At 37.5% G+C, this 14041-nt stretch overlaps 1 protein-coding gene and 1 long non-coding RNA gene across 2 annotated transcripts in view; one reads left to right on the top strand and one right to left on the bottom strand.

Annotated features, from left to right (window-relative positions):
- Positions 1 to 14041, top strand: part of ITGA8 (integrin subunit alpha 8) — a 188952-nt gene that overhangs the window by 23108 nt on the left and 151803 nt on the right. Inside the window, exons 3-4 of the mRNA XM_055543891.1 lie at positions 5363 to 5463; positions 8841 to 8964. Of these exons, the coding sequence (XP_055399866.1) occupies positions 5363 to 5463; positions 8841 to 8964 (225 nt within the window). The remainder of the gene's footprint in view (positions 1 to 5362; positions 5464 to 8840; positions 8965 to 14041) is intronic.
- The window catches only part of LOC129625476 (uncharacterized), a 107988-nt gene that overhangs the window by 36865 nt on the left and 57082 nt on the right, over positions 1 to 14041 (bottom strand). The window lies entirely within an intron of this gene.

Here is a 14041-nt window from a genome sequence, read left to right as displayed (position 1 = left end):
CCAACTTTTTCACTCTCCTCTTTCACTTTCATCAAGAGGCTCTTTTGTTCTTCTTCACTTTCTGCCATAAGGGTGGTATCATCTGCATATCTGAGGTTATTGATATTTCTCCCAGCAATCTTGAGTCCAGCTTGTGCTTCTTCCAGCCCAGTGTTTCTCATGATGTACTCTGCATATAAGTTAAATAAGCAGGGTGACAATATACAGCCTTGACATACTCCTTTTCCTATTTGGAACGTGTTGTTCCATGTTCAGTTCTAACTGTTGCTTTCTGACCTGCATACAGATTTCTCAGGAAGCAGGTCAGGTGGTCTGGTATTCCCATCTCTTGAAGAATTGTCCACAGTTTATTGTGATCCACACAGTCAAAGGCTTTGGCATAGTCAATAAAGCAGAAATAGGTGTTTTTCTGGAACTCTCTTGCTTTTTCGATGATCCAACACATGTTGGCAATTTGATCTCTGGTTCCTCTGCCTTTTCTAAAACCAGCTTGAACATCTGGAAGTTCACAGTTCACGTATTGTTGAAGCCTGGCTTGGAGAATTTTGAGCATTACTTTGCTAGCATGTGAGATGAGTGGAATTGTGCAGTAGTTTGAGCATTCTTTGGCATTGCCTTTCTTAGGGATTGGAATGAAAACTAACCTTTTCCAGTCCTGTGGTCACTGCTGAGTTTTCCAAATTTGCTAGCATATTGAGTGCAGCACTTTCACAACATCATCTTTCAGGATTTGAAATAGCTCCACTGGAATTCCATCACCTCCACTAGCTTTGTTCATAGTGATGCTTTCTAAGGCCCACTTGACTTCACATTCCAGGATGTCTGGCTCTAGGTCAGTGATCACACCATCGTGATTATCTGGGTCATGAAGATCTTTTTTGTACAGTTCTTCTGTGTATTCTTGCCATCTCTTCTTAATATCTTCTACTTCTGTTAGGTCCATACCATTTCTGTCCTTTATCGAGCCCATCTTTGCATGAAATGTTCCCTTGGTATCTCTAATTTTCTTGAAGAGATCTCTAGTCTTTCCCATTCCATTGTTTTCCTCTATTTCTTTGCATTGATGGCTGAGGAAGGCTTTCTTATTTCTCTTTGCTATTCTTTGGATTTCTGCATTCAAATGGGTATATTTTTCCTTTTCTCCTTTGCTTTTGGCTTCTCTTCTTTCACAGCTATTTGTAAGGCCTTCTCAGACAGCCATTTTGCTTTTGCATTTCTTTTTCTTGGGGATAGTCTTGCTCCCTGTCTTCTGTACAATGTCACGAACCATTGTTCATCAGGCATTCTGTCTATCAGATCTAATCCCTTAAATCTATTTCTCACTTCCACTGTATAATCATTAGGGGTTTGTTTTATGTCATACCTGAATGGTCTAGTGGTTTTCCCTACTTTATTCAATTTAAGTCTGAATTTGGCAATAAGGAGTTCATGATCTGAGCCACAGTCAGCTCCTGGTCTTGTTTTTGCTGACTGTATAGAGCTTCTCCATGTTTGGCTGCAAAGAATATAATCAGTCTGATTTCGGTGTTGACCATCTGGTGATGTCCATGTGTAGAGTCTTCTCTTGTGTTGTTGGAAGAGGGTGTTTGCTACAACTAGTGCATTCTCTTGGCAGAACTTTTTTTAGCCTTTGTCCTGCTTCATTCTGTACTCCAAGGCCAAATTTGCCTGTTACTCCAGGTGTTTCTTGACTTCCTACTTTTGCATTCCAGTCCCCTATAATGAAAAGGACATCTTTTTTGGGTGTTAGTTCTAAAAGGTCTTGTAGGTCTTCATAGAACCGTTCAACTTCAGCTTTTTCAGCATTACTGGCTGGGGCATAGACTTGGATTACTGTGATATTGAATGGTTTCCCTTGGAAATTAACAGAGATCATTCTGTCGTTTTTGAGACTGCATCCAAGTACTGTATTTCGGACTCTTTTGGCTATTCCATTTCTTCTGAGGGATTCCTGCCTGCAGTAGTAGATATAATGGTCATCTGAGTTAAATTCACCCATTCCAGTACAGTTTAGTTTGCTGATTCCTAAAATGTTGACGTTCACTCTTGCCATCTCCTGTTTGATAACTTCCTATTTACCTTGATTCATGGACCTAACATTCCAGGTTCCTATGTAATATTGCTCTTTATAGCATTGGATCTTGCTTCTATCACCAGTCACATCCACAACTGGGTGTTGTTTTTGCTTTGTCTCCGTCTCTTCATTCTTTCTGGAGTTATTTCTCCACTGATCTCCAGTAGCATATTGACACCTACTGACCTGGGGGGGAGTTCATCTTTCAGTGTCCTATCTTTTTGCTTTTTCATACTGTTCATGGGGTTCTTAAGGCAGGAATACTAAAGTGGTTTGCTGTTTTCCTTCTCCAGTGGACCATGTTTTGTCAGAACTCTCCACCATGACCAGTCCATCTTGGGTGGCCCCACATGGCATGGCTCTTAGTTTCACTGAGTTAGACAAGGCTGTGGTCCATGTGATCAGTTTGGTTAGTTTTCTGTGATTGTGGTTTTCATTCTGTATGCCCTCTGATGGAGAAGGATAAGAGGCTTATGAAAGCTTCCTGATGGGATAGACTGACAGAGGGGGATACTGGGTCTTGTTCTGATGGGCTTGGCCATGCTCTGTAAATCTTTAATCCAATTTTCTGTTGGGTGTAGCTGTGTTCCATCCCTGCTATTTACCTGGGGCCAAACTATAGTGGAGGTAATAGATAATGATGACCGCCCTCAAAAGATTCCATACATGTACTGCTACAGTCTGTGCCCCCAACCCTGCAGCAGGCCACCAGCAACCCAAGCCTTTTCTGGAGTCTCCCGGACACTCACAGGCAAGTCTCCTGTGGGGTCACCGTTCCTTTCTCCTGGGTCCTGGTGCACAAGGTTCTGTTGTGCCCTCCAAGAATCAATTTCCCATTCTGTGTAAGTTCTGGCAACTCTACGGTGGGGTTAATGGCGACCTCCTCCAAGAGGACTTACGCCGTATCCACACCCAGAGTCCCTGTCCCTGCGGCAGACCACTGCCAACCCGTACCTCCATAGGAGGTGCTCAAAGACAGTTCTGTCTCAGTCTCTGTGGGGTCCCTGGGTCCTGGTGTGCACAAGGCTTGTTTGAGCACTCTGAGCATCTCTGGCAGGAATGGGGTTTGCTTCTAAATGCGAATTCGCCCCTCCTGGCCTTAAGAAGCTGTAAATCACATGCAGTCACTATACAACTTTCCTCTAGCTTTTGGCTTAGTTTGGGATATACCAAGGAGAGAATTGCTTTGGTAACTAATGGCTCCACCGTCTCCCACTGGCCCTTCCAAGAGTTCTCTGGAGTTGACAATGCACTTTGGGTAACCTGTGCCATCCTTCTGCTCCAGAGGGATGTGTGGTCCTATCTGAAATGCATTGCCTCATGTCACAGGAGTTTGGTCAGCAAATAAAAACCACTTTGGGCTTTCCTGGTGGCTAAAAGGGTAAAGAATCTGCCCACAATGCAGGAGACCTGGGTTCAATCCCTGGATTGGGAAGATCCCCTGGTGGAGGACATGGCAACCCTCTCTAGTATACTTGCCTGGAGAATTCCACAGACAGAGGAGCCTGGTGGGCTACAGTCCACAGGGTCACAAAGAGTCGGACATGACTGAGCAACTAAGCACAGAGTATTATAGCCAGGAAGGAATTTCATGCAGACTGAGAAGTATATGTTGGATGATTGGAAAGACTGGGGCTGGGAAGGTCAGAAAGGTCACTGTCTGCAGATCAAGGCATCAGAAAGAGAAGAATAAGTATCCTATACTAATACATATATGTGGAATCTAGAAAAATGGTCTGATAGTGAAAGTCACTCAGTTGTGTCTGACTTTGCAACCCCATGGACTATTGTAGCCCATCAGGCTTCCTCTCTCCATGGAATTCTCCAGGCAAGAATACTGGAGTGGTTAGCCATTCCCTTCTCCAGGGATGATCTTTCTTGCCTAGACACAAATAGAAATGTTTATATTTTCTTTTTATAATATTTATTTGGTTGCATTGGATCTTCATTGCGACATGCGGGATCTTTTGTTGAGGTGCACAGATTCTCTAGTTGTTCAGTGTTCAGACACGCAGGTTCAGTCGTTGTGGCACTCAGGCTTGTTTCCTCCATGGCATGTGGGATCTTAGTTCCCTGACCAGAGATCAAACCTGCATCTCCTGTATTGCAAGGAGGATTCTTAACCACTGGACCACCAGGGAAGTCCCAGAAATGTTTATGTTTTCAACGTTATGCTCTAATCTGTAAGATGCTCCAGGTCTTTACCTGTTGGGTGCATTTTAGATGAGGATTTCCAGAACTTGATTTTTATTTTTTAAAAGTTCAGAAACGTCTAAAGCATAATATTTTAAAGAAGGAAATTCACAATTTTCTTCTGACATATCAAAGTATCAATTTTTGGTTAAGATCTAAATATATATATATATATATATATATATATATATATATATGTAGTTTCTTTGTTTGAAAAGTCTGTAATCATATGTAAACTCAACAGAATGTTAATTACATTTATACTTTGGCCTCACTTAATAGAAGTTAAAAGTTCATTTGTAATGCATTCATTATAGAGTCGAGGAAGGAAAAGCAAAATGCATACCAAAGAGAACACACACTATAAGATGCTCTAGTATAAATGTCTTTTTGAAATTCATTAGCCATTACTGAGGAAGTTCAGTTAGAACCATGTGGTTAGAACCATGTGGGAAATATGTCGATTGGCAACAGGAGTGAAAGAAAAGATATTTGCTTTTTATTAAGACCCGAAGTGTGTCATAATTGGGTTGAGTTTTTACTCAGATGGTCCCCTCGTGCTGACATCTGCCAAGTGTGGATAAAGCTGTGTTGAGGTGTTATTTTCTGTGGCTGCATAGACATATGTTACTCAGTTAAAAACCGGGAACCTGGAGTCCTTCAAGTTTCCAACTAAGCCATGCCTAGAAAGCTGTGCTTCCTAGACCAAGGGGATTCCAGGTAGTTTTACTTTCAGAAAAGATTTGGAATTCCTCAGAGTAGTTATGAATGTTTGGTCTTCCATCTGATACAAATCAATGACCAAAGTGTAGATTCCAGACTGTCAGAGTCTACATCAAGTTTGCAGTATCCTTATCCTTGAAAATGTAAGTTATTTTAAAAAATGCTTTAAGTTGTGAACTGTCATGTTCAAATATGTATTTCCATTTGACTGGTATTTTTCTAAGTGAAAGGTCTAGCTTAGACTTAATCAAATAGAGCCCCCCCAACTATGTGTATGAAAATTGTTTTTTAATGGGCAGATTCATTATCACATATTTTACCTGGCTGCCAAGTTTTACAAATGATTAACGATCTATATGTCCTCCTTGCCAGACAACAGAAAGATAAGAGTAAATGGAACCAAGGAACCTATAGAGTTTAAATCGAATCAGTGGTTTGGAGCCACAGTGAGAACTCACAAAGGAAAAGTGGTGGTGAGTATCGCTGGGTGCTGTTGGGGCTGCTCTGGAGTAATATGTACACTGACATGTTTTAAAACTCGTATGTACAAAAATCCATTCATGTAAGAACATATCAGATTTTCAAAGATAAGCTTATCAGCATTACCAAAAATATTAGTGCTTAAAATTAAAGAATCTATTTTAGTGTTTAAAGCAATAGGAAGCCTGGTTTTCCAGAAAATTGGGTCGATCTTTTCAAACATTTCAAAAACTAATAAGGAAGATAGAAAAATAAAAGCTAAATCCTAAAAAGGTAAATATTTTATTGCTTAAGATTGATTTAAAAGGCTGATAGAAATTTGACCTGAAAAATAGTATTACTACTATTAGGATTGTTTTAATCTCCTGTGATATCATTGATCCTCTTTAGAACTATCAGAAAGTTTTCTTTAAAAATACAGCTACCATAGAGGATCCTACTGTGATTTATGTCACAGAGTGTTCTGCCTAGGTTTTCCTCTAAGAGTTTTATAGTTTCTGGTCTTATGTTTAGGTCTTTAAATTCATTTGGAGCTTATTTTGTATATGCTGTTAGAAAGTGTTCTAATTTCATTCTATTACACATAGTTGACCAGTTCTCCCAGCACCACTTGTTGAAGAGACTGTCCTTTCTCCGTTGTATATTTTTGCCTCCTTTGTGAAAGATAAGGTGAACACCTTATAGGTGCGTGGATTTATCTCCAGGCTTTCTATTTTATTCCATTGATCTGTATTTCTGTTTTTGTGCCAGTACCATACCATGTATGGCAAAAACCATCACAATATTGTAATTATCCTTGTATTAAAATAAATATATAAAAATACATAACTACCAATTGCATGGTTCTCTGAGTTCACTGATACTTTTTAAAGATTTCTCACTCCAAGATAGAGATCTTTTGGCTTTAAAATGCTGTGACTTTATGATTCTCTTCTCTGTAGTTACAAGTGATAATACATGTCTAATTTATTGAGAAAGGATGATATTAAGCTGATCTGAAAATATATTTTGTTGGGGAAATTTTTTATTGTTGGCCCTACTTACAAAATTAAGCAATAACTTTGGCTTTTAGGATTTAAAGCTCTTTGAATTATGATTTAATAAGAATAAGTATCTAAAGAAAATGCTTTGCTTTATTTGACATAAAATAGGTATCAAATATAGATAACCCTCTTCAGTTACAAATATAGCATTTACAGTAGGTTCTCTGTAGAATTGTTATTTGCTTTAATATAGTTCTCAAATTCCAAAATTGGTTTAAAAAAAAGAGCAAACTCTTTAATCCTTTAGTGACTTACAATGTATGTGAATAACTATTGAAAAGCTAATTCCATCTATAACTACTTGGGGTTAAAAAAAACTCTTTGGATACCGTATTGACTTTAAGTCTTCAAAATTTATCTGTAACAGTATTATGCATTTATTCAATATTTGTAGAAGTCTTCAGAATCACTGAAAATATAAATGACACACCATGTTCATAATAAAAATGTTTAATTTGAGAGCATGCTTGCAATTTCAAAATTATGTGATAGGAAAATAGAATACTATAAAGTCCCTTTTCAGTTTTAATAAAGAATTAAGTTCTACCTATGTGACAATTATTAGGACATCAAATTGCTATGAACAGAAGTATAGTTTTGAGTATTCAGGAATCATATGTGTACATGTTAAGTCTGGGTCAAAGCCCAAATATTATCATATCATTGTGCTTCACATCTGTGTGAAACTGAGCTGGTATAAAAAAGATAACTTTTTAGGACAGAAAGCAGGCAAACACTGGAAAGAATTTTCATGGCATTGAAATATTCTAGGGTGATGTGGAAAGTGAGGCGAATTGGCTTATAGTGAGTCATATAGGTAGTGCTTTCCCTGTTCAAACTCCTTTTTAGCACATTACGTTAAATACACCTGGGCTTCCCTGGTGGCGCAGAGGTTAAAACATCTGCCAGCAATGCAGGAGACCTGGGTTCAATCCCTGGGTTGGGAAGATCCCCTGGAAAAGGAAATGGCAACCCACTCCAGTATTCTTGCCTGGAAAATCCCATGGATGGAGGAGCCTGGTAGGCTACAGTCCATGGGGTAGCAAAGAGTTGGACACGACTGAGTGACTTCACTTTCACTTTCATTATGTTAAATGTCTTAACCATATACCTTCTCAGATCACTAATAGAGCCCTAAGTTAAGAAACTTAGATGAGTCAGTGAGTTTTTCAGTATTGGCCAAGACATTACAATCTAGAAGGAGACAAAAAACAAAACCCCCAAACTTAAGATTTTGAGCAAAGATAATTTATATTCTCAAGTAAGAAGGGTGCTACTTTGTAAAGTAGATTTTACTTTGTAAAATCTTTACTAGAAGTCGTTACACATTAGACTGATTACCAAGGATGTGTTTGGAATCATGAAAAGACTTTAAAATTGGGATCTGCTTTCCATTTTCTGGCATTGTTCAAGTGTGATGTCATCAAATTTGGAGAGAAGCTAGTGGTTCCATATTCTAGAAAAATATGTATTTCTGTATCCTTAGAAGTGAGCTCTTGAATATTCAGAAAAGAACACAAGCTAGCAAAACAGAAGTCAAAAAGGTGCATGTGTTTTTATTGCTTCTCTTGTTCCTAGCACAGTGTTCTCTGATTAAAGAGGATTTCATGTATCATCTTTTATATCTGATAATCTTTCAAAATATCATGCTGTTGTTATAATCCAAGCTTCTGAAAAAGCAACCAGAGGATTTCACTCAAGAATCACATTTTTCTTACCATTACTTTTGTTTCGTCATAAATAAAAATCATTAAATGAAAAATAAGCCCACTGTGATAAGGGGGTATCAGTCCAAATGTAAGTCATTGTTTAAAAAAAAATAATCAGATACACCCTCACTGATAAACCAGGGGAATCCACAAAACATAGGTTTATAAGCTCATCATATTTTGATTTGAAAAGAGTTTTCTTCAAGTAAAAATTAGACAAAGAAAGGAACTAGTTCTCATTTTAAGACATTGCACTAATGCATTTGCTGTTTAAATGGTCATTTGCTTTTATGCAGATCCAATTAAAAAAAAAAGAACATATGAGTCCTTTACCTTTCATAAATATTTACTTTTGTCAGGCTACTTTTATTTGATTTAAAATCCTGTGGGACAAAAATCTCATTCTTTTGTATATGCTTAATTTGTTCCAATTCTATGGTGTATTAATGTTGAGAAATTGACTTAGGAAGTTTAATTAATTCTGACTACCAAGGTACTCATTAGCATACTGGAGGCCAGTTAAGTCATCTAATAATTTAGCATGGTTTGTTACAAATTTAGGTCCTTAGTATGTGGAATCTACATAAAAAAATATTTATTGTCTTTGATGTTTCACAGGCTTGTGCTCCATTATATCACTGGAGAACTCTTAAACCAGCACCAGAAAAGGACCCAGTTGGCACTTGCTATGTAGCAATTCAGAATTTCAGTGCATATGCTGAGTACTCTCCTTGTCGGAACAGTAAGTTATTTTTATTCTTGAAACTGAACTTAGCTCACTAGTTTTTCTGCAGTAGCCAATGCAGGTGATCCCAAAACACCATTGCTAAGGAAAAAAGCAATAGCGTAAAAGACTGACAGTCTTACAGGAGGCCTTGCTGTGACATGAGAACCAGAACATGGAATCCTGCTGATCCTCTTCTGTATTTTAGAAAATTTCTGTTTCTAATTATTCTGCAGTCAAATTGATTGGCTCCTTATTTTAGGCCTTAAGCTCTCCGTCTTTATTCAAAACTCACTCTGCATTCTAATTGCAGGAATGGTGTTAGTTAGCACGGTTGGGCCTAGAGGCACGTGAACAGGTCTCCATCCAGCCTGTGTTCTCACTGGCTGTTGTGTTCTTTGGCATCTGTGTACTCTGGTTGTCAGCATGATATACCTTCCTTCTTTATGTGTTTAATCCCATTTTTCAAAATATTCTGTGCATTTGGAGTCCACGTCTCATCTGGCAGTTCTGGGAATCTTCTGGTGAAGTATCCTTTAAAGCAAGCCTGTAAGCGCCATCTTTGGAGCACCGCTATTCAACCACTTCTTTTGGGAATATCACACAAGGACCTTGGGACAGCACTCTGGATTCATGGATCTACTCAGAGTCCTTTTGTGAATTCTTCCACTTTCCTGTCATGTAGAGCATTGGGGTTTATGAGCAAAAAACCAATGCATTTTTATTCTTATTCTTGATAATTCACAAGACCATGTTAGAGAAACAAATGTTATTGAAAAGAACATTCTGATGACTGATTTCAGGATATTGATTTAAAAAAACTCAACCCAAATTAGATTCCCAAAACTCTAAGTAAAGTTTACCTATTTCATGTGAATATTTCTAAATTTCAAGATTAATTTAGCCAGATAATGAGCAAATTGATATCAGAGATCAAACAGTGAAGTAAAGAATGGATCAGGGATATTAGAAGGTTCTTAAAGAGGCCTCTAAAATGTAGAAATCAAAAGGTCTGGGAATGAAATACTTAATTCTGGGGGCTTGTGGTGAGGATTTTGGTAAGAAGAAGATTATAACTTCCTGTTTGAAAATACTGAAATAAACCAGGCACTTTCTCACATCTTGGCAAGTGTCAGCTGAATTGAATAATCAGTCAACTCAGAATTTTACTTTGAATGGCTTTAAAAGAGTTATTGCTCACAGGTAATAGACTCAATGATATCTATAGGTAATGAATTCAATGATGTCTGTGGTCTCAATTATGAGCACTAATTAGTCTATTATTAAGGGAATAAAGCAGAGAATAAGAGAAAGCAAATCTCTGCCTTCAAAAAACATATTCTAGTTCAGAAGAGAGATAGCATATGTGTAATTAAGTTCAGGTCCAGCAATTTGACTTCTAGGTATTTATCCAAAAGAAATGAAATCACTGTCTTGAAAGGGTATCTGTACCCACATGTCCATTGCAGCATTATTTACAATAGCCAAGACATGGAAACCACCAAAGTGTCCATCAGTGGATGAGTGGATAAAGGAAATGTGGAATCGAAATTGGATATAGGTATATACACAATGGAATATTATTCAGCCATAAAAAATAATAATAAAATCTTGCCATTGATGACAACATGCATGGGCATTACACTCAGTGAAATAAGTCAGATAGAGAAAGAAAAACACTCTGTATGATATCATATGCAGAATCTTAAAAAAAAAAACACAAACTCACAAAAAAAAGAGTACAGATTGGTGGTTGACAAGGTAGGGGTGTGGGCTAAATGGGTGGTCACAAAGCACAAACTTCCAGTTACAAGATATATCCTGGGGATGTAACTATAGTCAATGATCCCATATTGTACAGTTGAAAGTTGCTATGAGAGCAGATCTTAAGAGCTTTATAAAACTGTATGTGGTGGTGGACGTTAACTGTATTTACCACAGTAATCGTTTCACAGTATATCCATATTATTGTTGTTGTACACTTTGGACTAATATTATGTTAAATCAATTATATCTCAACAAAAAATTTTTAAAATAAATGTTTCTAATAAAACATCAGGTAGTGAAAACTGCTACAGAGAAAAATATAGCAAAGCAAGAGAGTAGGGAGGGACATGCCTGGGTGGGGAGAGGAGCCTGTTTGGACAGGCCAGTGGGAAGGGCTTCTCTTAGCAGTTATGACAGCAGGAAAGCAGGGCTTTCCAAGCACAGGCAACAGTCATTAAGAGGGATATTTCATGTCACCTTCCGCTCAAGGTGTTGTGCCCCTGGGTTCAATAAGAGGTCACTGTAGTAAGTCCCCTACATATGAACCTTCAAGTTGCAGACTTCCTAAAATGCGAATGTGGGTTCGCACGTCCAGTCATGTAAGTTAGGTCACACGTCTGGCATGCATTGGCACATGCACGCGTGCTCTGCGAGTGGCTGTGCTTTTGTCTACTGTACAGTACAGTACAGTACAGTAGTACAGTGCCTTTATGTCAAGCCCAGGATGTCTGGAAGCAAGTGTAAAAGCAGTGATGGTGTAGCTGGTACTGCTGCATTGTTAGATTAAAAATGTTTGATTTTCTGTGTTTTTTTTTTACGTGTTATTCGTGTGAAAAGTTTTATAAACCTATGACAGTGCAGTATTATATAGCCGATTGTCTTAGTTCAGTATCTAGGCTGTCTTTGTTGGACTTACATCTTACAAACAAATTGGGCTTACCAACACTGAGAACTGAACTTCTTGGATGTAGGGGACTTACTGTATTATTATGCTTAAGATGAAAGTCAGGTAGAGCGATAAATTCTGAATTTATTCATACAATTAATGATAGACCTTAGATTCAAACCTGAACTCGTTTCATCAATTTTTACACCTATCCATATCATATTTCTCATGATTTACTAAAAATACCTCCCCATAGCAGTAAACTCTTATGGCTGAAATGACAAGTCCATCCTTTGCATGCCTCCTGCCTCGATGATATACCTTATTCCAACCACCATCAAGGATGACTGTTTAGAAAACTTGTTACTGCTTCTTGTTCTGCCTTTTATCTGACTGCCCACCTGATGGGAAAGCTCAGATTAAAATACTGCACAAGACATCTAAACTTGTGGGATAAGAGTTTCAGGGGCAGTTTGAATTATTATCTAAAAATATAGTATGCTTGCATTTTGAATTACATGGGCACATTATGTTGCCAATTTATTTAGCACTTACTTTCCTAAAGCAAAGAATAGCTTGACAAAAGTAGTAGTGAAGTTTATGTTGAATTGAAGAATAACCAAACAAATGGCCAGGAATTCTTTCCTCTCTAGCACACAGCTCCAGTGTTCACATCCTCCTAATCTCTCTCTTACTGGGAGTACTTCCTCTTCAAAGGCACCCAAGGAGCCCACTTCCTGTGTTCTCTGAAGAGTTCACAGTTCATTAACACAAAGCAGCTTGTTCATGAGTGTGTGGTCAGTATCACAGAACAGAAATATTACTTTCAAAAGAGGATTCCAAGAAGCCACTCATGTTCATTTCACACCACAAAGGCCTGTTACTGACACTTTGAGCATTTTGGGTGGTATTCCGCTCATTCATATTAATGACATGCCTGTCACTTTACGGTCATTCATAATTCAGGTGGTGATAGTTTACATACACCCTTCCAATCTCCTTGGAAAGCAAACACATGAGAGCATCATTCCCTGAATTCCTGAGTTTACTCTGGGACATAATTGTCAAGTTCACAGATGCTCTGAAGTTCTGGGAAGAAAGATTCCTTCAGCTCTCATAAATTATAATTCTAAGAGGAAAAACTTACTTTACAGAGGAAATAACCTCCCATGTCTATCATAATCACCACTTCAGCATTTGAAGTTAGTTATTTTCTTAATCAATTTTGTGAAAAAATTTTCTTTTTCCAATTTTTTTAGTTTCCTGTTTTGAAGCAAAGTGATTTCAAAGAATGTCTTGTTTCTTCCTTTCTGAATAATTTACAATATTGAAAAAATCAGAGTTGATTTTCAAAAGGATTTCTAAAAAGGTTTATGCATTAAAATTTATTTCTTAAATATAGTCAAGATTACACGTGTGTTTACATAATCATATATCATGTATTCATCTATATTTCTGAGTACATACAAGTATTTACACACATGGACTTCTAGAAGAATGGTACCTGGACATTTGAGGTTATACAGATGAGACTTTAAGGAACTCTGTAACATTCATAATTATGAACCAGAAATATAGTTATAAAATAAAATATATTATAAGGTACTGTGCAGTAAACATCTGTTATAAGGATAGATCTGTTAACTGTTTTCACCAGAAAAAAACAAACAAAAAAGCAATAGCTGTTTGGCAGGGGGTGCACAGGAAACTTTTGGAGGTAATGAATATGTTTATTCCCTTGATTGTGGTAGTGGTATCGTGCTATCAGGCATGTGTCTAAACTCATCAAAATGTACACATTAAGATGTGCATTTTTGTATATTAAATATACCTCAGCAAAGCTGGAAAAATAGAACTTAGCCTAAAAGAGCCCACAAAACATCAATTGACATTTGAATTAAAAACAGATCGCAAAAAAAAAAAAAAGCACAATAGAGTATATGAGGTAAAAAGTATTTTAAAATATAAAGGGAGCATCTGGAAAGAATGGCTGTTGACAGTGCTAAAATTAGCTAAGAACTAACCAAAGAAAAGAAAAAACAGAAGACATTCTAGGAAAAGCTGCAAAGGCCAGATCCATTTCAGAAATCGTCTGCAACAAGCACATGTCCGGCCTATAAATTCTTCCTGTGATGATATGCATTTCCTTTCCTGCCCTCTTATTTTAGTTTCCATTCAGGAGTATCCTTGATAAGAAAGGGGTAATTATTTTCATGTTTGAATCTAACAGTATAATAACTGAGATTCCTTCCACTGAACTGTATTTTGGTTTTAATTTAAGTGCCTGAGAAATTGTAGATGGTCTTTTAAAGTGCGATTGACAAGTAGTACATTCTTCATTCTGATGTCCCAGGATTCTAATATGCTTGGAATCCACATGTTGACCTGCTTATGGTTTAAAAAGCTGTGTAATAAAATCCAATTGTACATTCACTTAGTGAA

Source organism: Bubalus kerabau, chromosome 13, assembly GCF_029407905.1.
Source record: "Bubalus kerabau isolate K-KA32 ecotype Philippines breed swamp buffalo chromosome 13, PCC_UOA_SB_1v2, whole genome shotgun sequence".
NCBI lineage: Eukaryota > Metazoa > Chordata > Mammalia > Artiodactyla > Bovidae > Bubalus > Bubalus kerabau.
This window is presented reverse-complemented; position numbering and strand designations above follow the sequence as displayed.